Source organism: Lonchura striata, chromosome 1 (genome assembly GCF_050655825.1).
Source record: "Lonchura striata isolate lonStrDom1 chromosome 1, ASM5065582v1, whole genome shotgun sequence".
In the NCBI taxonomy this organism is placed as follows: domain Eukaryota; kingdom Metazoa; phylum Chordata; class Aves; order Passeriformes; family Estrildidae; genus Lonchura; species Lonchura striata.
In genome coordinates this window covers 79640106-79667546 of record NC_140703.1, presented here as the reverse complement: position 1 = coordinate 79667546, position 27441 = coordinate 79640106, and the positions used below count along the sequence as shown (strand labels likewise).

Sequence of the window (27441 nt, the reverse complement as noted above, 5' to 3'; positions counted from 1 at the left end):
GAGGAAAGTCTCTTATCCACATGCCCATACCTGCAATCAAAATGTCTGTTTGAAAAGTATGCAGACATCTGATCAGTCTGTAAATTAATTTTATTCAACCAAGTAGTTGTAGCTAAGTTTGTTTACTGTGGGGAAAATGGATGATGAGTTGATATTTCTACAGAAGGACATCTAAGGTCCTATAAATTGCATCTTGAATTTGTAATGAATTTTCTCTGACCTATTAGAGTGTTTACCTGAATGCAGCTTTAATACAGTCTGGGGGCTTCTTTTTCTTTGATTCTGACACAAATAACTCTACTTGTAGTCTTTCCACTCAGCTAAAATATTTGAGTTTTGGGAAGCTACAGTTATTTAGAGAGGAGTTTGGGCTTTGTGTGTTCACAGCCACACATGGAAGTTTATAGGATGGAAGTAAGCCTTCTTGAAAAGGGGTTGTACTGAGACAAGTGTTCAAATATGGAATCTCTCAGGATGATATCCTACACCAGGTATTGGCTTCAGGACTGAAAAACATTAGTAGGCTACACCACCAAAATCCCCTTCTGTAGTGTGTCTCTTCAGTGTCACAGATCAAGAGGAATCCAGGTTACTTCTGCTAGGTGTGCTCTTATTGGATTGACTAGTTCACTTACCAGGGTCATTCCGGTGAATAGCTCTGAATTATCAATGGAGAAGAAACAAACCCATTAAGAATATCCTCAGGCATTTTGTCTGAGCAGTCTGGGGGTAGGGCTGAAGTGTTTAACTGCTGTTTCTAGTGACCTCCTGCAGTTCTTGTCTCAGGCCCGTATGAATGAAACTAGTCCACAGCTCTCAGTCTCATCCTTCAAAAGGAATGATTGAATTTTGTCATAAATTGTAATGGCTTTTGTCATCTTTTCTTTGGATTCTGTGGTCAGATTTTCATCAAGGCAGGCATTAAAGAGTGTGTTACATTGGAAGATTTCTTTTAATTAGTCACAGTTTTGGAATATAGTCAGTTTTTCTGTTTCTATATCCCTCATCAGTATAATATCTGAACAAATTTTCTGGGTTTCCCCAGTTTTGGCAGAGTCTCATTTTATACGTGATTTACGTGAAGACTGGTTTGTACTATCAAACTGTATTACTAGACATTTATTTCCTTCAAAGACTTGCTGGCACAAACTAACTCCAAATATTTTTGTTGTACACATGACTCTTCTGCACTACTTTGATCTGTCTAGCTTGTTTTCAACAACACAAAGCATTTAAATCTGTCATTCAATGTATTAAGGAAATTTTCCCAAATCAGAGAACAGAAAACTCTTAAGTGCTTATTATTTTTATTTGAAAGTTAAACCTTTTAACTCTGTTCAGTTTTCTATAGCCATATTTACAGGTTTGAAATCACTAGTCATTATATAGTTCCCAGTATAATTTGAATTTTAAAAATATTAAGGCATATTCTCAGTGTTTGCCATTCAGCTTTGCATGTGTTTTTTTATTCCTCTGTCTTGTAGCTGCCACTCAGTGTATGAGCAGCTCTTGGGTAAGCCATGGCTCAAATGTTTGATACCGGCTTCATCCCTGTCAAGAAAAAATTAAAATAGTGAGCTAGAGCATTTAGGACTACCTATAAACACACTTAGGACTGTTTATAAGTGGAAACGCCTACCATTGTCTAGAAACCTGTTCAGGCTATTTCCTTTCGGAGCATTCAGCTTTTATCTTTACAAAGTTCTTCCTCACACTTAGGTTAAATTGATTACAATGTAAAAACACTTGCCTGGAAAGGAATCCCAGCAGTGTTAATTTATAATGACATTAATAGTAAGGCTATTTTATCCAGCATGGCCCTAAAACTAGCACTTAAAATGGCACAGAAAATACTTAGCTTGCAGTACTAGATATCACTTAGAAGTTTTGGAAGATTACAGAAGAAGCTGCATGTTTTCAAAGAAGCACCATTAATGATACCACCATTGAATTTATGTTAAAATTTAAATTATTTAGGGAGAAATTGGAAAGAAATATTTGTGCTTGATTTGATTTTTTTCCAGATTATTTAGTTAGATAATGGAAAGTTAATTTATTAGGTGTGAGAATCTGGTATGAAAGGAGAATCAATTAATTTTTGTCCACATCAGAAATTAAAAAGCACGGCATCTGGCTTTTTTTGGATCACATATATCTTTCCTCTCTTTTTCTCTTCCTCTAGATTAAAATTGTCTAGTGAGGGAAAGGGGGAAAAAGCCAACATAGAGAGGGAAAATAACAAATAACTCTTTTTCTGTTCAGGTATGACTGTTCTCTAAACATGCTGTCAGAAGCAGCTCTAAGCTCAAATCACTACCAAAGAAACATTTGAGCAGAAATGCTCCAGTCTTGGAAAACTCATACAGTTTGAAGGATTGTTCTTCAGCCAGCTATCTAGTTACAGGAATCTGTCCAGATTTCCACTTAACTGCATTTGCCTTTGTCCCAAACGTGGTTATCTGAGGTTATGAAACCTGTTTTCTCTCTTTTTATATATGTTTGATAGCAGCTCATTTACTTTTCATAAGAACATGATTTCTGTTCTGCTTTATGCAGAGCTTCAAATCCAAAAAAGTAGGCTTGTAATTTTTTCTTTCAAATTTTTTTTTCCTTCATGCTATTATAGCTAAATAATAGCCAGATTTGCTTTTCTGTAGTTACTAGAAGAGTTCCTAATCAGCAACTTCATCTCCATATGTTTGGTCTTTTAAAATTTACCACTTGAAGATTGTTTCAGCTGCTTTTCACAAGCTCAAGCTCTGAGTTTTCTGCACTGAATTGACTTACCAGGTTACTCCCTACCTTGTTCTCAACAAGTGTATAAGGGCAGACATGTTGTGTTTGGAGACATGTTTTGCTGTTGGCATCACTGAATTTACTTTCATTCTTAGTAAGTGGGGTCTCTGAATTTTCTTCATGCTTTTTAATCTGTTCATTTTTAGCTGCATTTTTGTCTTTGTGAGAACCCCAGCCTTGCTCTGGGGTCTCATATGGTGATGAAATTCCTCCTCCAACCCGTGCTTCCAAAGAAAAGCTCCGCAGCCTCTTGCTGTTCGGTCTCAAGGCAGTTTATTGCTATTTATCTAAAAGATTGTCTTCTCGGGCTGCGGCTGCTTGGTCAGTGGCCCAGGCAGAGGCACACACACACCCTGACATCCTCTCTGTCTGCTGTCTTCTTCTTCTCTCTCCCCGCCCAGGGCTGCTGCTATCTTTTATAAGATATATTATGTATTACATATTTATAGTTTTCCCCCAATACCTACTACCTATATTACCAAGTGCTTTTCTACTCTAAACCAATCTGTGAGTGCCAACATCACCAAAAACATGGAGGCAAGGAAAAGGAAGGAGGAAGAACAGGATCAGCCCACTTTCCTCCATCTTAGAACTTCTGACCCCCATGTACAAAGTAAAAACCCCCCTGTACAATACTAAAAAAAATTCCCCTCTGTTTTGTAACTACTTTTACTATACTATCTAACCTTTTGTGACTGCTTGTTCCACCTCCAAAGTTGGTAATTCATTCCATGGCTCAAACTCAAAATCACAGCTGTTTCCAGCTGTCTGCCAGGGTCTAACATGCTTCTGACCAAGGCCTAGAACCTCTAAAAATGTCTGAGAGACATTTTGAGTTCCCACATGTCTTCTTTTTTGTTATGGTGCCTATACAATGTGTTTGTTAATTATGATGATAGGACCAACTTTCTGCCTCCCATTGGAGCATCTCTCCTAATGTTCTTGCTTCTCTCAGTCACAACAATGCTGCCAGTTTTTCAAGGCTATCCCTCTTCTAGCTTCTTGGTGGAAAGAGCTATCTCCTTTGTAGCAGTAAATTACAATATCCATTGGATACTCTTGTATCCGAGTTTGTGCCTCTTCATGGCTTGTTGTAAATTTCTCACCTGAATCTCAATAATTTGCTCAATACTAGTTTAAAACAGGCCACCTTTATGGTGGTGGTGGTCATGTTAAAGTCATGTGCTCAATGACTGCAAAATCGGTGATGTTTATGTTAATTGTACAGTGGGTAAATTATTTAAAGAAACCTTAACCCAAAGCAGTACTAATGTGTACTTGGCAATAAGTCACCTTTTATCTAAATACCTTTTTTTTTTCTTCAAAATACCTAACTTTTGAGCACTACCTCAAATTTTAAAGGAAATCATAGAACCATACAAGGGTTTGGGTTGGAAGCAACCTTAAAGTTCATCTTGTTCTGACCCCCTGGAATGGGCAGGAACACCTTCCACTAGACCGGTTTTCTCAGAGCCTTTCCAACCTGGCCTGGAACATCTCCAGGGATGGAACATCCACAGGTTCTCTGGGCAACCTGTTCCAGTACCTCACCACCCTCACAATAAATAACTTTTTTGTAATATCTCATCTAAACTGCTTTCTTTCAATTTGAATCTATTCCCCTTTGTCCTGTCAAATAATGCAAATACAGGCTAAATTTGCTTGTAGGAAATAAAATGTGGGTATATTCCTACCTATGTTAAATATGTCTTTGCAAAGTTATTGCAGTGTTATTTTGAAGGCAGTCTGATGCTTTAGCTTAGACATCATTTCACCTTTGTTATTTCTGGGTTTGAGCCATTTGGATTTAACACACTTTCACTTAAAGCTCTCAGCTTTTATTTAATGCAAGTTAAGTACTTCTGAAAATAGATACTGTGCCAACTTTGCAGAAGTAAGACTAAATCCAGGTCATTCTATGAAAAGGCACATTTTCAGTAGAGGAAAAGCAAAAAAATGTCCAAGTAATGTCCTTATTTCAGAGAACACAAATTAAACCAGCCAAATAACTAATTTTGAAATGTTCAAAGTAATTTCCCTTTTATTTTTTCCCTTGAAAATCTTTTTGGTTTTTTTCCTTAAGTCTTTAGCCAACCATTCTAAATCGATTTAGTTTGGAAATTACTTTCTAATACAGGTTTTGACACTTCCCATACAAAGGATCTGACACTTTCCATGCAAAGGTTAAGTCACTTCTGACACATGGTTGTTTTAAGGGCAGGGTCTCACAGCTTGCCATCTTTTCCACTGAGTCTTTTAGAACAATTTCTGTCTCTGCATCTGGAGCATGAATCTCTGTGGTAACAGTCTCACAGGCAAACACAGCCTTGGGACAGAAAGAACATCCATTGCAGTCTCCACTCCTTGTGGACAGGTTCGCTGTCCATATTCCATCAGGTTTCAGGTAGTGAGGACTCCTTGGTTGACTTGGTGGAACAGTTCTTGCTGCTGTTCTCTATTCTGAGACCTCAACATATCCTAAATCCCTGGGACTCGGTCAGAAAGTTCTGTCAGTAAAAGTCTGATCACAGTGTGCCTCAGTAAGTGCGTGTGAGTCCTGGCTTGTTTTAAAAGTGGCCTTCCTTAGTTTTCACAGCAGAGTAATTGAAGGGTTTTTTTAATTTTCTCTGAGAGCATGAGACAAGCACTTTGTAGTTCCTGATGCTGCCATAAATCAAATGATCACTCAAACCCAAAGAGTTGAAAAGTTTCATTTCAACAAAACAGTTCAGCCAATGTAGTTGTGAAGAGAGTTTTTTGAGAAAATAATCCTTCTTTTCCTAATTTTTATTTTGGAATATAAGCGTGTATTTATGTGCATGCTTACTTTTAAAATATCATGGTGCTGTTTGAGTAATTATTTTTAGGAGTTTGCTCTAAATCGCAGTACCTCACTCATTACATTTCCTGGCTCTTTGATGCACTGCTGCACTTGATGGATGTGCTGAGAAGGAGACAGATGCATTAAGACAATTACTAATATGAACAAAATTGACAAGTCAGATTCTTATGTTTTATCACTGCTATTGATACAATATTAAGATAAAAATCTTGTTATATGTGAACAACTAGAAAAAAAGCCCTTAGTATTGTATTGATAGTTGTGTAGCAGGGTAACAGCACCAGATGTTTTAAAAGTACATTCAGCAAATTGAATTTTACCAAATTACGTTGCAATGTTAAAATTTGATTGATGAGTTCATGGGTTTCCCATTAAAAGTGCCTGGTAAGATGCCACCTCAGTCTCTGTTTTTTCTTAAAATAATATTTATTTAGGAAAGCACAGTATAACTGTATGCTTGTAGAATATATGTAAATACTGCTTGTAATATTTATACATTATATAAAATATAAATAATTTATCATCAAATACCAGACTATTTCATTGGAATAGTATCTAGAAATTCTGGTCTTAAGGAAATTTACTACTCTTAATAGAAGTTTTAGAATAGTTAATAGAATACTTAATATGGTTTGAAGATATTTCTAGAATTAAAACAACTTCATTTTTGAAAGCTCTTAGCATATAAATGCATATCCTCTTGCAGGTTGATTTTTTGGTTTTTTTTTAACTGTAGTTTTATTGGTTTATTGGTCCCATGAGATATTTTGGGGTTTCTGGTATTTGTTTTTAATATCTCCCCACCTCTCCGACCCCAGAAGTTATTATTGTCACTTTTAGTGCTCTAGACTAGATGAATGAGTTAACCATGACTATGGGATATTTTCCCCCTTTCAATATTTACTGTAATTGAATGTTCTTACTTAAATGCCCTCCCCAGTTAATGGAGTGAGGCTTTGGTTATGAGCAAGATAATCAATCATCTTATGGATCAGACTCTTAACAGGGATAAGGTAATGTACTTATGCACCCTTTATTTTTCAACACAACATGTGGTGCTTTTTCTTGTCACATTTTTATCTGATCCTTCCTGGATGTGTGGAGTCCTGTAAGTAACAGGTGAGGGACCACAACCCCCTGCCAGGCCCTGGCTGTGTAAACTCTCTTGTTTACCTTTGATGGCCTAAGCTGTGAAATTCCTTTCCACATAGTGCAAATACAATTTCTAATGCTATGCAGTTATTGTCATTTGTGGTCCAGAAGATTTTGTTAGGTTTTAATCCTTTTCTCTTTACAAATGTAAAGTATCCTAAGGCTTACTTCAACACAGATCTGAGAAGCAGAACTTCATGTTCACAGAGATATTTCCTGCTCTCTGGCAACCTTCCTGTGCCTCTCTGAGTTCTGGCATAGGATAGGAATAAGTTCTGACTTGGTAGGATGAAGTGTATATCTGCTTAAGTGACCCACACCTTCTGTCTAAGCCTGCAATTAAACAGTGCTAATCTCATTTTTGATCACTTGAGATCTGCAGTTGAATTACTCTTTTGTTTTAGTGTGGTTTTCTTACCTTCCTTGAATAATAGTTTTTATATGTAGTAATAACACTACCTTAATGTCTGTCTTCAAAATGTTTGAGTTATGTTGTCATGGTGGAATTACTTTTTTCTAGTATTTTCTTTCCCATGTTGACAATATAGTGGAAAAAATTGTCCTATGGCACCTATTTCTCACTGATTCCAATCTTGCCCTTATTGTGAAAGAAGGAACACATTGCTTGAATGAAAGCAAATTCTCACTAATTGGCTATTCTGAAACATCATATTCATAGGATGTTTTCTGCTGAGCTTTCCTTCATTGTAGTGGTGTAACTGTGGCCATAATGTGTTATCTTCCCTTTAATTGCAAGCTTGGTTAATTGCTTTTGTTGTTCATCAGACAGCATTATTGCAGCGGCAGAGTCGATACATTTGTTCAACAGTTCCTGAAAATGCAGAGAAAGAAGCTCAGAGCCTGTTTGTAACTGAGGTAATACTGAAGTTGCATATGACTGTGTGTAATGACAATATTACACCTGACTTGTTTTTCTTCTCCTTCATTTACCATTTAAAACAAACAGAGAAATAAGCCCTGGAAGAAGAAATAAATATTTATTGCCACTTACTTGTCAATTATTTCAAGGCAAAATTACCAGGGAAATCCAGTATTAAAACCCAGTATTTTTTCATTGGTGTCTGAAAAAGAAGTTTTGCAGGATAGCTTTTAATAATTTTGTTTGCGTCATTGGCTTTTGCAGATGGCTCTCCTCCACTTCATTATGCTTTTGGCTTTTCCAGATGAACGTGGATGATTTCAATACATAGTATTGGATCTACAATAAATCTGGAATTAATCATTGTGACTTGTTTTTTCTGATAAAGTGTCTCACACCAGCCATTCTTACTTTGTTCATAATAATCTTGTACAGATTGCTGGAACAGAGGTATCCAGAACTGTAACACTTGTGGAGGCCAAAATTCATTATGACTATTCAACTTTTATGCTATATGTAGAAAAAACATCCTCAACCCTAAAGTTTCTCAGAACTATTTGCTTAGGTTGGCATTCCTTTGGTTTTGTGAGGTTGTTCTTAATTTATTGTCTTGTTGAAGCATTTAAAGAATTAAAGGTTCAATTGTTTTCCCTTTCTTTTGTATTATCTACTGGTTTTCTACTGATATGCTTTAGGCTGATATTTTAACATCTGAAACAAATAAATGTATGTTGTAACTCTAATAAAACTAAAGGAACTCCACATAGCTGAATCTACATCAAAGTGATGTGTCCACACTGATAAATACTCTTAATACCTAACCAAAACATTTCTGAGATAAATTTGAAGAGGTTAGACAAGAGGAGGGAGGAGTGTTAGAGGTAATTAATGGAGTTTAATGAGTTTATGCTGAAACAATTGCTTGGCAAGTATTAAACTTGTGTTTTGAAATAGAAAGAAAATATTTACAATTTATTGGATGCTGTGTTTGTGTATATGTAGGTCTATTGTGTAACATAAAATTTTGTATGGAACGGTTTCTGTCAACAGATTTTGTCAGTTTTATGTTACTTTGTTCAAAGCCAAGATAAATCAGTACTTTTATGTTGTAACAATACGGGTGGAGTAAAATGGTATTTCCTGTGATCTAGATCAGAACTTAATGACATAATTGCTTTTCAACCACTGCAAGCATCCAGTTTAAATTTAAGTATTAATTTAATTGCATTGGAAGTATAAATTCAGGAAAAGATATTTCTGGCTTTCTGTATCACTATGTGCACAATTGAATATTCTGTTTTAATAAGGTGTCTGTTTTTGTGCTGCATTGTCTAAGAGCTCAGTCTTATTTTCATCTTCAGCTGAGTTTCCTAAGTCTTGGCCATGTTTTCAGATGCAGCAAAATGCTGGTTTAACTTTTTGGATGACTGAAGATGGTTAATCCAGATGTTGAATGCATTCATAATTTTCTGTTTTTATTAAATATATGTGTAGCAGATTATAAAATTTCATTGAAGCATATAACTTGTTCCAAAAAGCTGCATTGCGTTAGACTATTGCAAAAGCAAGGAAGTGTACAGAATTTTCAGATACTGATATGAAACCATAATAGTTCATAAACAGACATATCTTAAGGGATTTTCTTGTGCTGTGTCTTATTGAATTCCTTTAATCCTCTTCCAATTAATATTGACACTTGGTTTTCATTTAAACAGTGCATCAAAACCTACAATTCAGACTGGCATATTGTTAACTATAGATACGAAGATTACTCAGGAGAGTTTCGACAGCTTCCAAAGTAAGTATGTTATTTAGTTTGTTTAATGGTATGATAAATTGAAATTGTGAAGGAACTTTGCACTAAGTATGCTATACCCATGTTTAGTAGTCAGTAGAGGTGATAAGGCCTGTTGGGTGGAATTGATGAGCTTGAATGTGTATTATGTTAAATAATTTTCTGAGAAGGTGCTGTAATAACATTGCCTTACAAGACATTGTATCATTGACAATGTGACTTTAAGTATGATAACTAAAACAGGCTAATGTTTAGATGGTAATAAAATGGTAATACCCTGTTTTCATCACTTCAAAGGCAGCCTTTGGAACTCCCTTTAAGATCTTGGGGAATAGAACCTAACTGATGGTTGGAGCAGGTTTTCACAAGGATGATTCAAAGTACAAGCCTAACTGACATCTGTTACAAACTTTCTAAACCATCTGCTAGAGAAATGTTTTTCCACTTCTTCAAAATTTTGTAGAAAGAATATAGAGATTAGAATCTTCTTTCAATATGTCTGAGAGTAGCTAAATATTCTGAGTACCCGAACTCTAGAAGATCTATGTCTTCCCTAACCTCTCTCATGCATCTATCAGTAAAGAAATAGCTACCTTGCCCTCTGGAGAGTTCTAATCTACTCACAGGTTTTGTACAAGTCAGGATCTGGTTTTCACTTGCTCTGAACAGAAACCACAATAGGACTTTAAAAAAATGCATCATCCTACAAGGATCCAGTGGTTGCAGGTATGAATCTTATGGTAAGATATTAGAAGTGCAGTGAATGAGAGGCATTAGTTCTCTTCAGTTACACATTAGCACAGTAACAAACAGAACAAAAGGGACATGGCTGCCAGATGTACAAATGAGGAAAATGGCTTTCTAAGAAATAGAATTAATGAACAATACATGCTTTTACATAGTTATTCTTGTGTTTTTTCATCTTTAGTAAGACAAGTACATTTTAATTTTTGCATCAATAAAATATGTAATAATCTGAAAATTCCTAGTACTTCAGAAGCTTTTTCTTTTGTAGTAAAGGGACAAAGCCAGACAAACTTCCTGTTCATTTATATGAAGTGGATGAAGAAGCAGATAAAGATGAGGTGAGATAATAGCAATTCCTTACTTTCTCTTGTTTTCATTAAAGAATGTTGGGTGTGTAGAAGTTGTGAGTTTGGTTAAATGTTGATGTCAGTATGTGAAAACAGAGATTAGCTTGAACCTCCTTATTGGGAAGCAAATCAGTTATTTTATCTGTCTCCCTTCAAATAACCTTGTTCTCTGGAGATCTGTCAGGTGAGCTAGAAAAAGTTTTGACAGATAATAAAATTGAAGTTTTAGAACTTGGTGACGTACAATCCTTCAGCTGTCATAAAATCTGTTTTATACTGTGTCTATGTAGGCAGGTTTCCAGAGAGAAGTGTTTCCTGCAGTTTAATCATGGAATTGAGTAAAATCATAGGTGAATCTGTTCCAGCACAGCAACAACACACACACTTCAGCATGCATGACAGTATAGCATACAGAGGGAGCTAAAATCAATTCATCACAAATTTGAGTATTTGAAGAGCTGTCATGGAAACAGCCAATTTAAAAATTGAGTAAAATTCCTAGATATTTTCTCTTGTGTCCTTGACTTAGGGAAAGGAGAGATGTATAGCATCAAGCAATTTTCAAGTATATTTCAAATGCCAAAGACTTTTTTTTTTGGCAACCGCCTCTGTTATTTTTGTGATTTATTTATTTTTTACCACACCCTATTTCAAAACACGTTTTTATATGCCACTGTTACCTTTTCTTACAGTTACTTGAACTCTTATGTCTCAAACAAGAATTAAAATAAAATAATTTTTCTTTGTTGTGGTTTTTACTCTTGGCAGTTACTTTGCTTCTAAATTCCTGGTACTCAGAACTGCTGCATATGAAATGAAAGGATTAAATGTGAAGAAGTTGTTTGCAGAATTCAGCTGAGTAGATAGAGTCCCAAGCAGAGAGTCCCAGGCTGACGTTTATCCAGCACTGCTATTAATCTGCACTGTGATATTTGGGCAAATAACTTTATGCATCTATGTCCAAAACTTCCTATTTGTAGGATGCGAATAATTATGATTACTATTCTACTAACATTTAAAAGACTTTGCATTATTTACTGTGATAATATTTCTGACAACAGAAGTGTATTAGAAAACAGTGAGTTGAACACTAAGAAATTAAATGGATGTATAATTGACTATAGTTCTTACCAGGAAATACATTATGGATAGAGTTAGTTAAATACTGGAAAACTATAATTTGGCTATTAGCAGGTAGTATGTGTTTTATTAGGAAATGTAGGTAGAGAGGACTGCCTGTGTCCTGTAAGAACAAGCAGGAACAGAGTATTGCTTTCAGAGGTACAATCACTGGAGAAGAGGCCTGCTGCTCTTTGAGGAACTTGGAAAATAAACACAAGAAAAAGACATGCTAGGAGGAAAAGGGAAGTTAGTGGGACAATAGAGTGGGGGGATCATAAATTCTTTCATCAAGGGAAGACTTAATGCCAGAGGTGTTTCTTTCAGACATTAATATCTTTCTGTGCCAAAAAGCACAGATGCAACCCTTAGATTGAAAGTTGTTTGGTCATTTTGCTTTGCTTTTGTTTGTGTTTGAAGAAAGCTGATTTATTAAGAGTATGATAGAAAACAAAAAGCTAGAAGTGATTAAAAATTGGAGAAAAAACAGATAAACATTAGTTTAATCCTGCATCATTAAAAAGGAGAAAATTACCTATCCAAAACTAATTCAGGCCATCGGGTTGATGTTTGCAAATGGAATTTTTCAATCTGGTATGGGATCAAGATATGGGATTGTTTTTGTTAAAACAGACTTTGGGCCAAGTTTGTGGGAAAGATCACTTTAAAAAGTGCAGCACAGTGTGCAGCAGTAATGATAAAAGTGAGGAAATTACCTTACCAGTTGGAAACAGGAAGTATGTTTTCAGTGTGAGAGTCGTGTGTTAACAAGTGGATCCTGGATTCCTTTGTATTAACAGATGGTCAGCTGGAAAGATTCAGTAGCTTTTTGGCTCTGTAGGCAGGAATTCTGCCTGACAGAAGAAATGGTATAACTAGAGACCCACATGATGCTCAGTTTTATTGCTAGAAAACAGCATGCAGCTCAACAAAGTTGGGAAATTGTGCACCTCAGAGAACGGGAACTGGAGTGTTAATAGAGCTGAATCTTAATTTTTGTTAACTGAGATAATTAAGGAATTTTAGTGGTATGAGGTGATCCAATGCATGGTTTGTGCAATTACAGAAAAGCATTGGTTGTTGCTTTGGCAATAACTCATCATCTACTCATGACCTTACACTTGTAAAGGTGATTTAAACCCACCCATTCCTTGGGGATAACTCACAGTAGGGGAGGTGAAGAGTCATAGAGTCATATTTGGAAACCCAGTATTTTAAGTTGTATCTGTATCTTTATTCTTGTACAAGAAAAATCATTATCATGGTAATAGAACAACAGTGACTTGAAAATATGGAAAAATGGTAACTGTATTGCTTGGACAGTGAGACTCTTTGGGGCACATGAAAATGTACTGAGTATTTCTGGTCTATGCCTTTGGGCCATTATATCAGATGCTCTGGTAGTTGATGATCATGTCATCCTTACTGGGCCTAACTTCAATAGTACCAAGCTGACTACAAATTTTAAAAGGTCAGATTGATGCATCTTTTGCCTTCTGTTCACAGTTTTTTGAAGTTCACATGTGCATATGCTTATGAGTATGCAAGCTAGACAGACTAAATAATCTGTAAATAAATTATCTAGTAACATTTTACAGAATGTTCCTTGATTCAGTTCCAGAAACAAATTCATGTTATTCCAAGATTTGGTTTAATGTTCAGTTGTTGAACTAGTGGCTCTCTCTCCCCCGTATATAATCAGGTTTTTTTGCATGTTTTCTTAACAGCAGAGAGAAGGAATTTAAAAAAGTACTTGAGGTACTCAAGGATGTTTTGTGATTTTGTTTGTAGCTGGATGCTCAGCTTGTTCTGAATATTTCAGTAAAAAAAATTACGAGGAGTATTTCTCCTCTAGGTGGATGAAAATTCTACAACATGTCTAATTCATTAATAGTTTTGTTTCAAAATGGGCTACATCAACTGGAAACCATGGTAACATCAGCTTCGTAGTACTCTAAAAGATTACTTGGAACTAGTGATTTAATATTTATTCTGTGACAGTTATAAATCTGTCTTTTTTATCTGTTTTGATAGCAGAATGCTGCTTTTTGGTAATTGTTAACATGCTAAGATTTTTGATGCAGTCATTCAGTTCCCTCCCCTGGCAGATGGATGTGGGGTACAGGCAGTGGGTGTGATGTGTGATGCTTGCATTGGATTTGCTGTTTGTGAACTTGCCATCACTGCCAAGTTCAGTCTTGTTCTCTCTGCAAAGCTTTGATTCTGATCTGTAAAAGGGCAGACCCAATTAAAGAATTACCTCTCTGTAAATTCTTAAGAAAGCAATGTCTTTGAAGTACTGTATGCAAAACAAAATGGTTTGAGAATTCTTGATTGAAGTTTTGCATAAGCATGTGTTTGCATTGTTCTTTTTGGCAATAGAAATTGGTGAAAATTCTTAGACTCTGTGGAAAAGGTTACAAGGTAAATGTAAGCAAATGTTTTAAGTTTTGACTGTTTGCTCATTCCCCTGTGTTTCATTGGGATTTGTCTTGACTAACATGTAGAGATATATAGGCTGGATCATCCTGTTGGCTGTAGATAAAGCCTGTAGAAGTGGCCAGATTGCATAGCAAAAGTTAGATGAGGTCAATCTCATCCCAGGTCTTTAAATAATGGAAAAGCTATAGAATTTCAGCAGGGACTCATGGTACATTATTACCATTATGTTATGTCCATAGATTTTCTGACTTCTAAAATGACTTCTGAAATTATTGATAAATACTACATGGACTGTGATGCAACTTTTACCTTTTCTTTTTTCTTCTTTTTTTTCTTTCTTCCTTTCTCTGTATTCCTTTCTTCCTTTCCAGGACGCAGCATCTCTTGGGTCTCAGAAGGGTGGAATAACAAAACAAGGATGGCTTTACAAAGGCAACATGAACAGTGCAATCAGTGTGACAATGAGAGTAAGTTTTGAATATCTTACATATAACAAAAACCTGAACACTGATACTGAATATCCCTGTGCCTTGGAGAGGTCAATTTGTGGTATGTGGTTTAGTTCTAAAAAAATTGTATGAAAAAAGGGGAGCTTGTATGTACTTCATATATCTGAAACCTTTCTTTTATTTTATGCAAACCAGAAAAAACAAGCCATGAAAAATCTAGTATGTGGGAGGAATTAAATTTTCCTAACTGTATCCTTGTGTGATTTTAGTGGAAAAGGGACTGTGTAATATTGATGTTTGTATTTTATATAAAACTATAATATTTTAATGTGCCCCTTACGTATATTATAGTCAGTTTTAAATACCTTTCAGTCTGTCAAAAATACTGTCAAATGATATAGTACAATCATGCTGCAGATAGCATAAGTTAATTTTTTAAAATGAATGGTTTCTGGTTTTTTGCAGATACTGATTATGTTATCTATAAATAAAAGCTTTTTTTCTGTTACCTACTATGTAAATAGCACTTATGAGTATATAACATGAAGCTAATTAATAGCTAATTAATATAGTATGAAACTAATTAATGCTACTACTTCTTCTTTCCTCCTTTCTTTTCACTAGTCATTTAAAAGAAGATTTTTCCACTTAATCCAGCTTGGTGATGGATCCTATAATCTCAATTTCTACAAAGATGAAAAAATATCTAAAGAACCTAAAGGATCAATATTTCTAGATTCATGCATGGGTGTAGTTCAGGTAATTATAGTTATTCTGCCTGTTTGCCAATTAATTCTGTATTTATTAGCAAGTGAAATTTTATTTAAAATATAGATTAATGTTGTTGAATGTAGATAAATACCTATTCTGCAGAGAAACAAATAATCGGGCTGCATCTTGCCAAAGCAGTGAACAAGATTTCAAAGGGCAGGAGACTGAATTTTTGAAATCTTTCTGAAAAGGACGTAAATTACTGTAGATGTCAAGTATTTAACAAACCAAATTCTAAGGCAAATGCACAAAGAACCCCAAACTTGGCAAAGTAATGACAGCATAAAATTGAAGTTTATTTCAGTTAGATTTTGTGCTTGCATGAGCTGTAAAATGTTTTTCATAGCTTCTTGTGTGGGATTTTTGTTGCAGGAGTTGTATTGAATTCAAACACCCTTCCAGATGCTTTCATTTGACCTTTATAATGTTACTTTTTTGTGCTTTTCTTTATTTTGAAAAGTTAAGGGCTTTAGTAAAATGTTTGTCAGTAGCAAGTGCCAAAGAAAAGATTGTTTTTCTTTTTTTTTTGTGATTCTGCTATGTATTTATAGTACAGCATGTAACTGTTCTGTTAGGCACCTGGAAAAACCCCAAGGGTCTTACGCTTTTTTTAACTTGTACAGAAATAGGCAAAGTTTAATAAAAATGTATTGCTTAAATACTATTTTTGTAGCATTAAGTTGTTTGAAGATTTACACAAACAGATAAAACAGCTTTATAGAGGAATTTTTCCCCCCAAATATTGTAGTTTTTTTTTTTTTTTTGGATACACATTGAATAGGTAACTTCTATGAAAATCTTACAACTGTAATAAATTTTATCATATAGCAAGTTCTATATATAATTTTACAGGAATTATTTTGCCTTAGAGATACAATTCTGGACATCTCCACTGAAATGAACTTAATTTGTGTTTTTAAAACAAGCCAACAAACATAAAGATGGTTCCTAAACACGGCTGTAGTCTCATCAATATATGCAAATATTGATGGAGGGTGCAAAGAGAACAGAGCAAGGCTCTGTTCAGGGATGCCCAGGGACAGGGCTGGAGGCAACAGGCACAACCTGAAACACAGAAGGAATATCAGGGGACACTTTTTCACTGTGAGAGTGGCTGAGCACTGGCACAGGTTGCCCAGGGAGGTTGTGGAGTCTCCAGCCTTGGAGATGTTCATGATCCTGTGCTAAATGGCTCTAATTGGCTGTGCTTGAGGAGGGAGTGTTGGATGAAATGACGACCAGAGGCCCCTTCTAACCTCTAACCATTCTATCATTTTGGGATTTAAAACCTAAAAATCTCTTTTCCTCATACATACTTTCATACTGTTCCATACTTTCTGTTCCAGCATTTCAGTCCAATTAACCTCAAGTTTCCTCAGACTCTGCCAGAAGCTTGCTTTTTAAAAAAAAACAATGTATTACAGTTTCTTTTGTTCTTCTGGAAGTAGGTCTGATAAAGTCATCTCTAAGTAAAACTGTACTTTGGATGCTTTAAAATTTATAGTTGGCTATGTCTCTAATGCTGTACTATATTGTACAGTACCCTCAGTGGTCAGCGTGGTACCTGGTCTTCAAAACTGCATGTAAAAATTTGAGACTAGTTATGAACTAGCATCATGTGTAAAATCAAAACCAGTTAATACTCACTTCCAAGAAGCCAAGTAGTCATTTAGTGGCATTGACTGAATGACTGAATACAATAAAGGGGTTTAGAAATAACTCTTCTTTACTTGAATTTTTGGTGGGGGCAAGCTGATTTAAGCTATAAAATATTATACATAATGCCCATACTCCAGGCATGTAGTTTTATTATCTTATGTCCTCTGTCCTTTCTGGCTGATCTTACTGATTTACTGTTCCTTACTGTTGGTGTTGAATTAGCATTTAAAAATTCATATGGGAAAAAGAGGTATCTACACAGTAGAAATTGTACTTCCATTTAACAGAAGAGGAAAGTAAAGGAAAAAAAATTGTAAGGACCCCAGCCATATTATTTTGAAGTAGTCTGACATGGAATTACTAGAAAAGGTTCTTCTTAGGTAGTTACAAGATTTTGTTTCATTCTTGTAAGAATGGAACTCCTTGTTTCAGAGTCAGTCTTTTTAGTGAGGGGAGATTAGTTGCTATTGCATTGCAATAACACTGTCCTGGTCTGAGTGCATTCAGTGCATTTGCTTACTTATTTTTTCAAAGACAGTAGATGCCTGAAAGAGAAACACTGGCTTCATTATAGACATGAAGATAGACCAGAATATGTTTTTTCATCAGAAATTGCATCGAGTGCTGAATTTGTACAATAGAGGGGTTTTATTTGGTTGGGTTTTTTGGTTTGGGTGCATTTTTTTTCTTCCCCAAACTTAAATAAAGAGACTGGAATTCCTGGAATTCTGTTTGGTGTTTTTGGATTTGGTTTTGTTTTGTTGGGGCTTTTGTTTTAATACTAAATTATATAGAGACTTTCCTGATCAGAGATGTGGAGCACATAATATATGCTGTGTATCTATTCACATATCCAGCCACATGTGTAGGTATTGTTGCTCTAATTCAGTGTTTTGTGAAATCTGAGATCTGCGACATCTACTGCCTGTGTCAAGGTTTTATAATGTGAAACATAGAGGTTACTTTTCTTAGGATTTTTCATTTATTTCAACACTGATTTCAACAGGATTGCCTTAGGCCTGTCTGAAGTCTGCACTTTTGTATGCTTGGCAAAAACTCAACTTTGGTAGAAACCTGTCTGTTTTGTCAACAAGTAGTTAGTCTGTTAATTGAAGAATCTGAGATACAGTGAAACTAACATGTAATTTGGCATTTAATTTAACTTAAACAAAAAATCCTCCAACCCTTAAGTCTGACTTACTGTTTATCTAATACATTATCAATTTGTAAAACTGAATTGATGATAATATAGAATTTGCATTTAAGATTTCTGAATTCATTCCCAGAAACATGAGTCAGGCTAAGTAGCATTTGAAACCCTGGTTTAAATTGTGCAGAGAAGGATGACAGAAATGGTTGAGGAAAAAAGGAGGAACTGATTCACAACTTTATGTATATCTATATGACTAACAATATCAGGGCATTTGGGGTTGTTGTTGGTTATAATTTTACCTCTAGTATAAAATCCCAGACTGCAAACAGTTTTCACTCAAATACGATAGTGTTTTGTGCTTTTTATTTACTTTTTTTTCAGTAGACCTTAGTTAGTTTCATTTCTAGGTGGTCTGAGTACATAAAGAATTGATATTTGAACATTGGATCTTTTATAAAATGATTGCAAGCAGAATGATGACTGGAAACTGGAAAATAGGCTGTTGTCTTTCCTACTTGCACTTGTTGCAGTGCTACGAACAACTTCAAAAGGTCAAATGTCAGAGAGCAAAAAGTTTATTATGAAACATTTTTTCAAAATATCAAACTGTATTTTTGTATAGAATATCTGAAATATGTGTAACTTCCTATGATAGTGGTTAGACAGTATGTGAAGTGCTACATGGGTCTTTTATTTTCTTATAGAACAATAAAGTCAGACGTTTCGCATTTGAGCTCAAGATGCAAGACAAGAGTAGTTTCCTTTTAGCTGCAGACAGTGAACTTGAAATGGAAGAGTGGATAAACACTCTGAATAAAATCCTTCAGCTTAACTTTGAGGCTGCAATGCAAGAAAAAAGAAATGGCGAGTCCCATGAAGGTAAGCAGGGCTTCCAGCAAGGCTAATGTTATGTGACCATGTCTTCTTACATGCATTTTGGAAAGAACGACTTTAATGTGGCTAATTTTTTTTCTTTGTTTCCTTTGGTCATAAAAATTACAGGCCTTTTTACTGTCCACTTCAACTGATGAGCATTTTAACCTTTTGGACATTAAAACAGTACTGTTCTGTATTGATTCCAATTGAATCAAGTCCACAAGATAACTGTGAGACTGATTAAGCCTAGAAAAGTAGAACCTGCGATGTAGAATCATGGCTGAAGCAGTTTAAGGAAGAAAAGAAACTTAGGATGAACTTGTTTTGAAATATGCAAAATGCTGCTGAAAATGAAATAATCTGTTCTGTGGTCACTGTAGGTAGAAGTGGTGGTTACAGTGTGTGGCTTAAATTTAAATATAATTCCCTTGACCACAAATATTTCCTGCAAGTATTTAAATACACTGCTGGGGTGTAGAATCCTTTCTGTTGGAGCTCTTTAAGAACAGGTAAGGCAGGTATCTGTAAGGAATGCAGTGTATGTCACCAGTATTTCAGTGACAAAAGGATAGTCTAGATGTCCTCTCATTCACTTTTCCTCTTGAGGGTGGATGGATAGGGAAACTGGTGTGAAACAAACTGTGTGCATAGCCAAAAGAACCTGGAGGATATTATAGGAGGTTGTTTTTTTTATAAATAGTTTGAAGTACCAAAAGGGATCATTAGAGTTTAAAATGAGATATCACAGTCTTCAAAGACTGTCAGACTTTAGTGTGATGTTTGCAGCAAAAGCAAATCTGAAGAGGAGAAGATCTAGCTCTGGGAAAGACATTTTAGTCTGTGGTCCTTAGCTGACCTTAGCACTGCAAGATGTTTATAGCTAATTGAATGGCTGCTTTGTAAATCCAGTAACTGTTGGTGAGTAGAGCTGGAAACCTAAGGAACAGAGGGAACTTGTTTTGAAGTCAAGTTACAATTCATTGTGGAAAGAGTAATGTAAGTTTGTGCACTGAGTATCTGCTTGCCTCATGCAGATATTAAATTTAAAGATGTGTTATTTTAAGATTAGAAGTAACTGCTATTTTAATGATTTTGTAACTAGTTGCATTTTTTGAGAAATCCCTGCATCAAAATGATGTGGCTGTTCACACCTATTTATGTTAATAGTTGTCATTTTTGAAGGGGTAGGAGATTAAAGAAGAAGAAATTCTTTTGCTATGGAGTTTTGTGAGCACATTGGAATTTTTATATTTATTTTAAAATGAGTTTTATAATTTCAGATGATGAACAAAGCAAACTGGAAAGCTCATCAAGTAGTTTTGATAACTACTATCCTGAAATTGCCAAGGTAATATATATTGTAAATGTCAACTTGAGATATAAAGTATTAAACATAAGTTAGCCACATGAATGTTCAGTAAAGATAAGGCATTGGCTGGTAGCTTCCAGTCAGTTTGTGGTACTTGGGAAGCTTAGAAGCTGTTTTATGAGGTGTGGTTATTGAGCTTTATTATTTTCTGCTTTTGGACAGAAACAAGATACTGTCTTGAAGTTTCCTATATAAATCTTAATATGCTGTTTAAATACAGCATTTCTTATTATTTTATTAATTCATTATATTTCATGTTGGTTTATTGCATTCAGGTAAGTGTTAAAGTGTTTCTATAGAAATCTAGTTATACTAAATTCAAATTTTATTTTTAGACTTAAAAATCTGGAGCAGCTTAGTAGCAGTGATCAAGTAAATGTATTTTAAGATGTTTGTGTTTATACTGAACTGACAGGTCCATGGATGCTTCCTGTGTTGCCATGGTTCTTGCTTTTCAGTTTTTTCCTTGAGAAGTGTGATATAAACAAGCATGAAATAAAATGGAACAAAATAGAAAATAACAGTAACTCTTCCTCAGCCCATTTGCAGACTTTCAGTTAAATCAGTGAGTTGTGTGTTGCAATTGGTTTTGTGAATTTTGTAAAGGAGAAATTTTTCTTAAATCACTCAAGAATTGAAACTGGTGACCTTTTTTATTGAAGCTGCAGAATCCAAATTCCTTCCTGTGACTTTCTTAGTCTTTCTTCTGTGTGGTACAGCCTGGAGTATTGAAACTTTTCTGCTTGACCATTCTGTGGAATGCTTTCCCTTTTATTTCTGAAGATCTGTCTGACCTAGTAGCTCCTCCTGAAGGTAGTGCAGCTTATGAACTGAGAATAAGCAAACCAAATTCTATTTACTACAGTACCTAACATATAAAAGGATCCAGTCAGAATACATTAGCAAGCTTTTAGCACCCAAATTGTTTGGCTGACTTAATTCTTTATGTTACTGCTTTGTAATCAATTTAGCACATGTGCACAAAAAGCTGTTATGTGATAATCTAACTCCAGCTAGGACTGTACTTGGAAATTAATTGGGATTGTGATGCATATAATCAAGGCTTTCTTGGAAGGGCTGTAAGCATCAAAGAGCATACTTGCATGAGGCCATGAAAATTTATTTCAGAAATAAATATGAAATTAGGTGTTCTTACTGTGTGCAAGATTTTTCTTTCTTCATTGTCAGTTATTATAATGCTTATGGTCCATATTCCCTACAGAGGGGACTTTACTTCAGGGCTGCATATAGTTTTAGTACTACAGTTGCCACTTCCTGTTTCCATAACTTTTGGATCAGAAGAATGCAGCTCTTAAAGCTCATTATTTTTTAGAATATTATTTTTGCTTAGCTCTTTAAGCACTGGCATGTTTTTTATTATTATTATTTATTCCATTGTTATAACCTACTTACATTTCTGTTTCCTTCAAAATATTTTTAAATGTCCTCTTCTAATTCACCTTTCCTAAACATTGCCTTTCTAAATAATTTGCTCTAATGTGTTTCCCGAGCCTTTTTTTATTTCCTGAGGAAAATGACAGGGAAAATGCTGTCCATTTGCATTACTCTTTGTGTCTTAACTTGATTGTTTTAGCTAAATGGTGTTTGTTTGGAGGATTTATTTTGTCCTTTATTCTTTCTTGCCTTGTCTTTTCAGCTGTTGTTTGGATTTGGTTCTTTTTTCCCCAGTGGAAGCATTGTAAGGCATTGGGCTTTCTCTAGAAGAGTTTATAGCTGGTCTATTATTTTTGTTGGTTCTAGGAGGAGAATTTCACAATAGCTGACCTCATATCCTTATGAGGAGAGAAAAATTCCTTCAGGGGTGATTGTAGAGCACCTGACAGTAGGGGAAAAAACAGACTTCCTAGGAAGGGTTTAACCCTTGTGAGTACATACATCTCCAAGTCTTCATTTTTCCATCAATAACTGTTAGTTCATAACATTAACTAAGATGGTACTTTGCACTTCAGTGCATAGATGCACACACATCTGTCTCAATCTGTCTTGCCTATTTCATGTTCCATTTATCTGTAATTTAACTATTAAGAGTGAATGAAGGGATTTTGTAGGAGATTTTTTTTGTGGTTGGTTTGGGTTGTTTGTTTTTGTTACATTTATTAATCTTAAAACAAATTAGACCTCTGAAATAGCTGTGACTGTCATGATCAGTGTGCCCAAGCACCTCCTTAACTGTTATTGCTCTCAGAATACCTTGAGGTGGGAAAATATTGTCTCAGTTTTACAGATGAGGAAATAAAATCACAGAGTCACTGATGTGCTATAGACAGGGTTCATGGTAACATGCATTTTCAATTCTTGAGTCCTGACAACTGCCCCTGTTCTGCCAGTCAAAAATGCATATAATCATCTGTTTTGTGCACAAAACACAAAAGAATCTAAAACTATTCAAGATGCTTTAGCTGAAGCGGTTTCTGTCTGGCTTCTATGGCTAGGTAATCTTCCTCCTCAGTTCGTGTCACTAAATATTATCTCTGCAAAACATGCACACAACTTTTTTGCCATCCTTAAACTTTTTCACATTTCCCAATTATACCAGTTGTGCAGCAAGCTAATTCTGCCAGTACTCTGCTAGTATTGAGTATCTGGGTCGTCTCTTTCACAGCAACTCTCCTCTTTTCTTCTTTTTGTGTTAAAGTTAACAAAGAAAAGTAAATCAAAAGCATTCGAGCATTTATATTCAAAATAGCACCTCAGAATTTTTTATTCTGTATTACCTCCTCTAAGCCAAATTTTATTTTTTAATTCCTGTTATCAACCTAAAAATATGGTTATGATCTCTTTGAGATTGTTCTTTTGTTTTGTTCTGTTTTTTCTTTCTCTTGGGACATAGTAGAAGTTGCTTCAGTCTCCAGCAAAGCAGATGTAGGCAGTAGATCACTTCCTGCTGATGGTCAGTGATCAGTGATGAGCATTTTGGGTTGGCAACTTCTTTTAATCCATACAGGCTGATCCAAAAAGAAACACCTGCCTGTAATGTAATGTTTTGTATCCTTGTTTAGCCAGCTGCTACTTTAAGAATGGCATTTCTCCTGCATGGGTAATTTTGGTACACGCATCTGTTCATTTGTCATGTCCTGTGACTTTAAAAATCATAGAAGACTCTATAAATAGTACCTTTTTCAAACAAAGGTAGCCTATGTATACCATCAGTTTTCACATTCTATTTTGTTCCACTTCACTTTTGTTTTACTGTGAATTATCCACAAATCCCAGTGTACAGTGAACTTTGCAAAGTAACTTCTAAATGTGAGGGGTTTATCTTTTGGAAGTTTTTGGGTTTTCTCCCGCTACCCACAGGAAACCCACTTCTTTAGCAGTAGAGCTCAAAAGTTAAAAGCAACCAACAAAAAGAAAAAAGAAAGCGACCTAGGATGATGTTTCTTAATTTAGGTGATCTGTTGCTTCCTCAGCAATCCTGTGGTCTCAGGATACCTCTGAGCTTTAACCTGCGGTCATACTATGTGTTTTTATTAAAATAAAATAGGATTATGAAAGTTATTGTTTAAGGAGGCAGATATATAAATTACACTGAAGTGTAGCTCCCATGATGTAAGGTTTTGTACTTCTAGGGCTGGAAAGAAGCATTCAGAGAAGAGGCTCTCACTTTGTGCTTAGTCATGTTTGATCAGTGTAAACTAAGGAGGTACAAAGCTCAGTAAGAGAGAAATGAATGCATTAATCAAAAATGTGTGGAGCTCACAGAAAAAGGCATGAAGTTGAAGCCCACTTTAATAGTGTGATATCAAAACCTCTTTTCTTATTTTGAACAGAGTACCAGAGAAGCAGAAATCAAGCTGAAAACTGAAAGCAGAGTTAAACTTTTTGCCTTGGATCCAGATGCACAGGTTAGACTTCTTAGAAGGAAGCAGGGGTATTTTATGTTACTCTTTTTGAGATGAAAGCAAACTTACGTTTATTTTTCTTTTATCTTTTTAAAGAAACTTGACTTTTCTAATATTGAACCAGAAGTGAAGCCATTTGAAGAGAAATTTGGAAAAAAAATTCTTGTAAGGTGTAATGATTTATCTTTTAATTTGCAAAGCTGCGTTGCAGAAAATGAAGAAGGACCAACAACAAATGTAAATAATTAATCTAATTACTTTCTGTTAATTCAGAAATTAATGTCCTGATGTTTGGTTGGCACTATGCTTAATGGCAGGGATTCCTTGTTGTGATTGGGAAGTTTATATTATGGGGATTTTTGCTCTTTTAAATCAAAATGAAGACCTAAATTGTACATAAAGTAACTTTGCTTCTAATATTTTTCTTTGGTGGTGGAGAGAGAAATTTTCTTTCACTGTCTTTTACATATTGTCAGGAATACATTTTCAGGCCATGTGTGCTCCTGAAAATGTTACTTACCTTTTTTCATACACTTTTTTACAGTGATCTAGATGCTAGCACTGACACTTGATTTTTTTTTTTTTTTTTACTGTTTAGGTAGAACCTTTCTTTGTCACATTGTCACTATTTGATATTAAAAACAACAGAAAGATTTCAGCAGATTTCCATGTTGATTTGAACCACGCCTCAGTAAGGCACATGCTGTCCAGTGCATCTCAACAAATGATGAATGGCAGTGGTGATAGCTTACACAGAATTCAGGACATTCATGAAACCGTCTTGCAATATCCAAAGCAGGTAAGAGCTAGGAGTCTGAAGAACTAGTAGGATTTTGGATACAAGTTTCCTAGATGATTTCTTTGACTTTCTATTATGTCATGTAAAATGTGCGTTTTCCTTCTTTATTTATCTTTTATTTCTAGGGAATATTTTCAGTCACATGTCCTCATACTGACATTTTCCTTGTGGCTAGAATAGAAAAGGTGCTACAGGGAAGTATTACACATTGTGCTGAACCATATATGAAAAGTTCAGATTCGTCAAAGGTATGTTATTTTCTTCTGTAGGGTGAAAAAAAATGCTGAGGCAAATCAGATTGATTTCAAACTAATAACTACAAATCAAAATCTTAGTTGTTTTGTAGTAAATTCATGTAACTGGATAATTTGATTTAGTAGACTGCAGTTGTTTTATTGGAAACATTTATTTCACTTTTTATGAATTTTTAGAATGTCTTCAAGTAAACTGCTTTGACAAAAGAATAGTGGACTTCAGTGTGAAAGTTGAGTTGAAAATTGTTGAACAGTGAAATGTTAAATATAAATCATAACTGTATATCTCTCTTAGTTAATGCATCTTGTTTAGTGTAACATAGTTGACATTTTCTTTGTCTTTCTTTTTGGTGACAGTAGTTTATTGTAACTTTATCTGCACTCCTGCTGTTTTTTTTTTTTTCTCAGAACCATTGAGATCATTAAGCTTCTGATTTTATATATAAAATTCTTTGCAGATTTGCCCAAATCCACTGGAACATCTTAAGTTTCCAGGAATCTAGGATGGTGTAACATTTTGATGTTCTGTGAAACATAGCTACAAAAAGTTTTGTTAGTTGCTACTTCTTGTTTGTCAGCGAAGAAGCAGAGGTTCAATAGTTTTGATTTACAGCTGTGCTTAAATAGCTGGACCAGCAAAGAAGAGAAAAGTGGTTTTGTAAGCAGTGTCAGCTACTATTGATGTTCTGCCTATTTTCAGCTAAGAAGAAACAGTTAACTTTCAGCCTCTACAGGGAAACAGTGTTCTTTCCTAAAAATTTGATGCTGGCTAAGCTGCATGTAAAAAACCATGTATTTTTCACTTGGCCTTAATATAGATCAACCTACTGATTTGTTTTTCCAGGAATGTGTGAGGTTTTTTTTTTCCCCCGCAAGCTATTGTTGGAAAACAGCAGCTTTGTATTTTAGGAGTCTGGTTTTGATGTTGACTGTTACCGAGTTAAAATAAAACCTGAACTGAGTGTAGGTGATTTTGGTGTCCTTGGGCCTGAGCCATGTGGGGAGGTTAAGTAAGCCCAGGTGGTGCCACATTTGATGCTGAGTTCGGGACTTGTAGTTGCCCTCTACGATGGGAGTAGACAATGAGAGTGCTCATGGTTATATTAACTTATGCTTTCTAGCATTCAATCACTTAGAATTTTATACAAATGAATGCTTAGTTTGAATTTTTCTTCTGTTCCTGTTCTCAGGGACTACACTGTACTAATCTGAAACAAAAGAGAGCAATACCAGCTATACAGGCCTCCATGTGGGTCAGTGCAGGGAGTGAGTTCCAGTTCCCTGCAAAATTAGTACTCTGGACAAGAAAAAGGGGAAATGGAAGCAGAAAATTCTCTAGTCAAAGAAAAAAAAAATCACTTTTTCTCCCCTTTGATGTTGAATATAGTGATTTAATGATCATTGCTTACTAAAGTTTTATGCTTCCGAGTGCTATTGCCCCCTTTTTTACAGGAAAGGGTAATAGAGAGTTCTCTCAAACACACTAATAGAATCAACTCTTTATAATATCAACGGCACAGATTAGGGATAATATTCAGGAAGTTTTACTCTGTAGCTGGTTTTGCCTCTGGCAAAGAGTTTTGCTCTGTGTGGATATGTGGGAAAAGCTGATTCCTGGAGAAGAGAAACCCAAGCGGTTCAGCTCAGTGTTGAACATCTCAAACCAGTGGGTTTCTAGCTTCTGATTGTTGTATTTGTTGGTTCTGTATAATGGAGGTTTTGTTCATTTAAAAATTAACAAAATCAAGAATTTAAACTTTTAATAAGAACAGTGCTGCAATGTCCATACACAGGGTTGTCCATGTGATCTTCATAAACTCTTCCCCATAGTCTGTGTGTATTAGTACTACAAGTCTTGCAGAGTATTGTACCACTTACTCTGTAGGAATGTGTTCTGGTACATAGAATCAGTGGTGGATATAGGTGGGGGAGCAAGTGAGAGGGGAAATGTGGAGGAGTTTTTTTGGAGTTGGAGTTTTATTTTTAAAAACAGTTTAATTTTGCTCTAGCTTTCAGTCTATATTCTGTGTATAATACTATTTCTCATGCTTAAATATTTTTTATCAGAAATGTGGATGGGTCTGTTTACACCCATGAAATGCTGTGAAATCAGCAGGCTGTGCTTAGC

General features: G+C 35.3%; 1 protein-coding gene across 12 annotated transcripts in view; it reads left to right on the top strand.

Annotated features, from left to right (window-relative positions):
- The window catches only part of DOCK9 (dedicator of cytokinesis 9), a 111245-nt gene that overhangs the window by 37140 nt on the left and 46664 nt on the right, over positions 1–27441 (top strand). For 11 of the 12 annotated variants that reach the window (XM_021530274.4, XM_021530276.4, XM_085581628.1 and 8 more), the window contains exons 3-13: positions 7577–7666; positions 9386–9468; positions 10481–10550; positions 14492–14587; positions 15194–15328; positions 18857–19031; positions 20309–20376; positions 24189–24263; positions 24357–24497; positions 24859–25059; positions 25185–25307. In XM_021530274.4, the coding sequence (XP_021385949.1) occupies positions 7577–7666; positions 9386–9468; positions 10481–10550; positions 14492–14587; positions 15194–15328; positions 18857–19031; positions 20309–20376; positions 24189–24263; positions 24357–24497; positions 24859–25059; positions 25185–25307 (1257 nt within the window). The remainder of the gene's footprint in view (positions 1–7576; positions 7667–9385; positions 9469–10480; positions 10551–14491; positions 14588–15193; positions 15329–18856; positions 19032–20308; positions 20377–24188; positions 24264–24356; positions 24498–24858; positions 25060–25184; positions 25308–27441) is intronic. The other variant, XM_085581663.1, reaches the window with a different exon arrangement.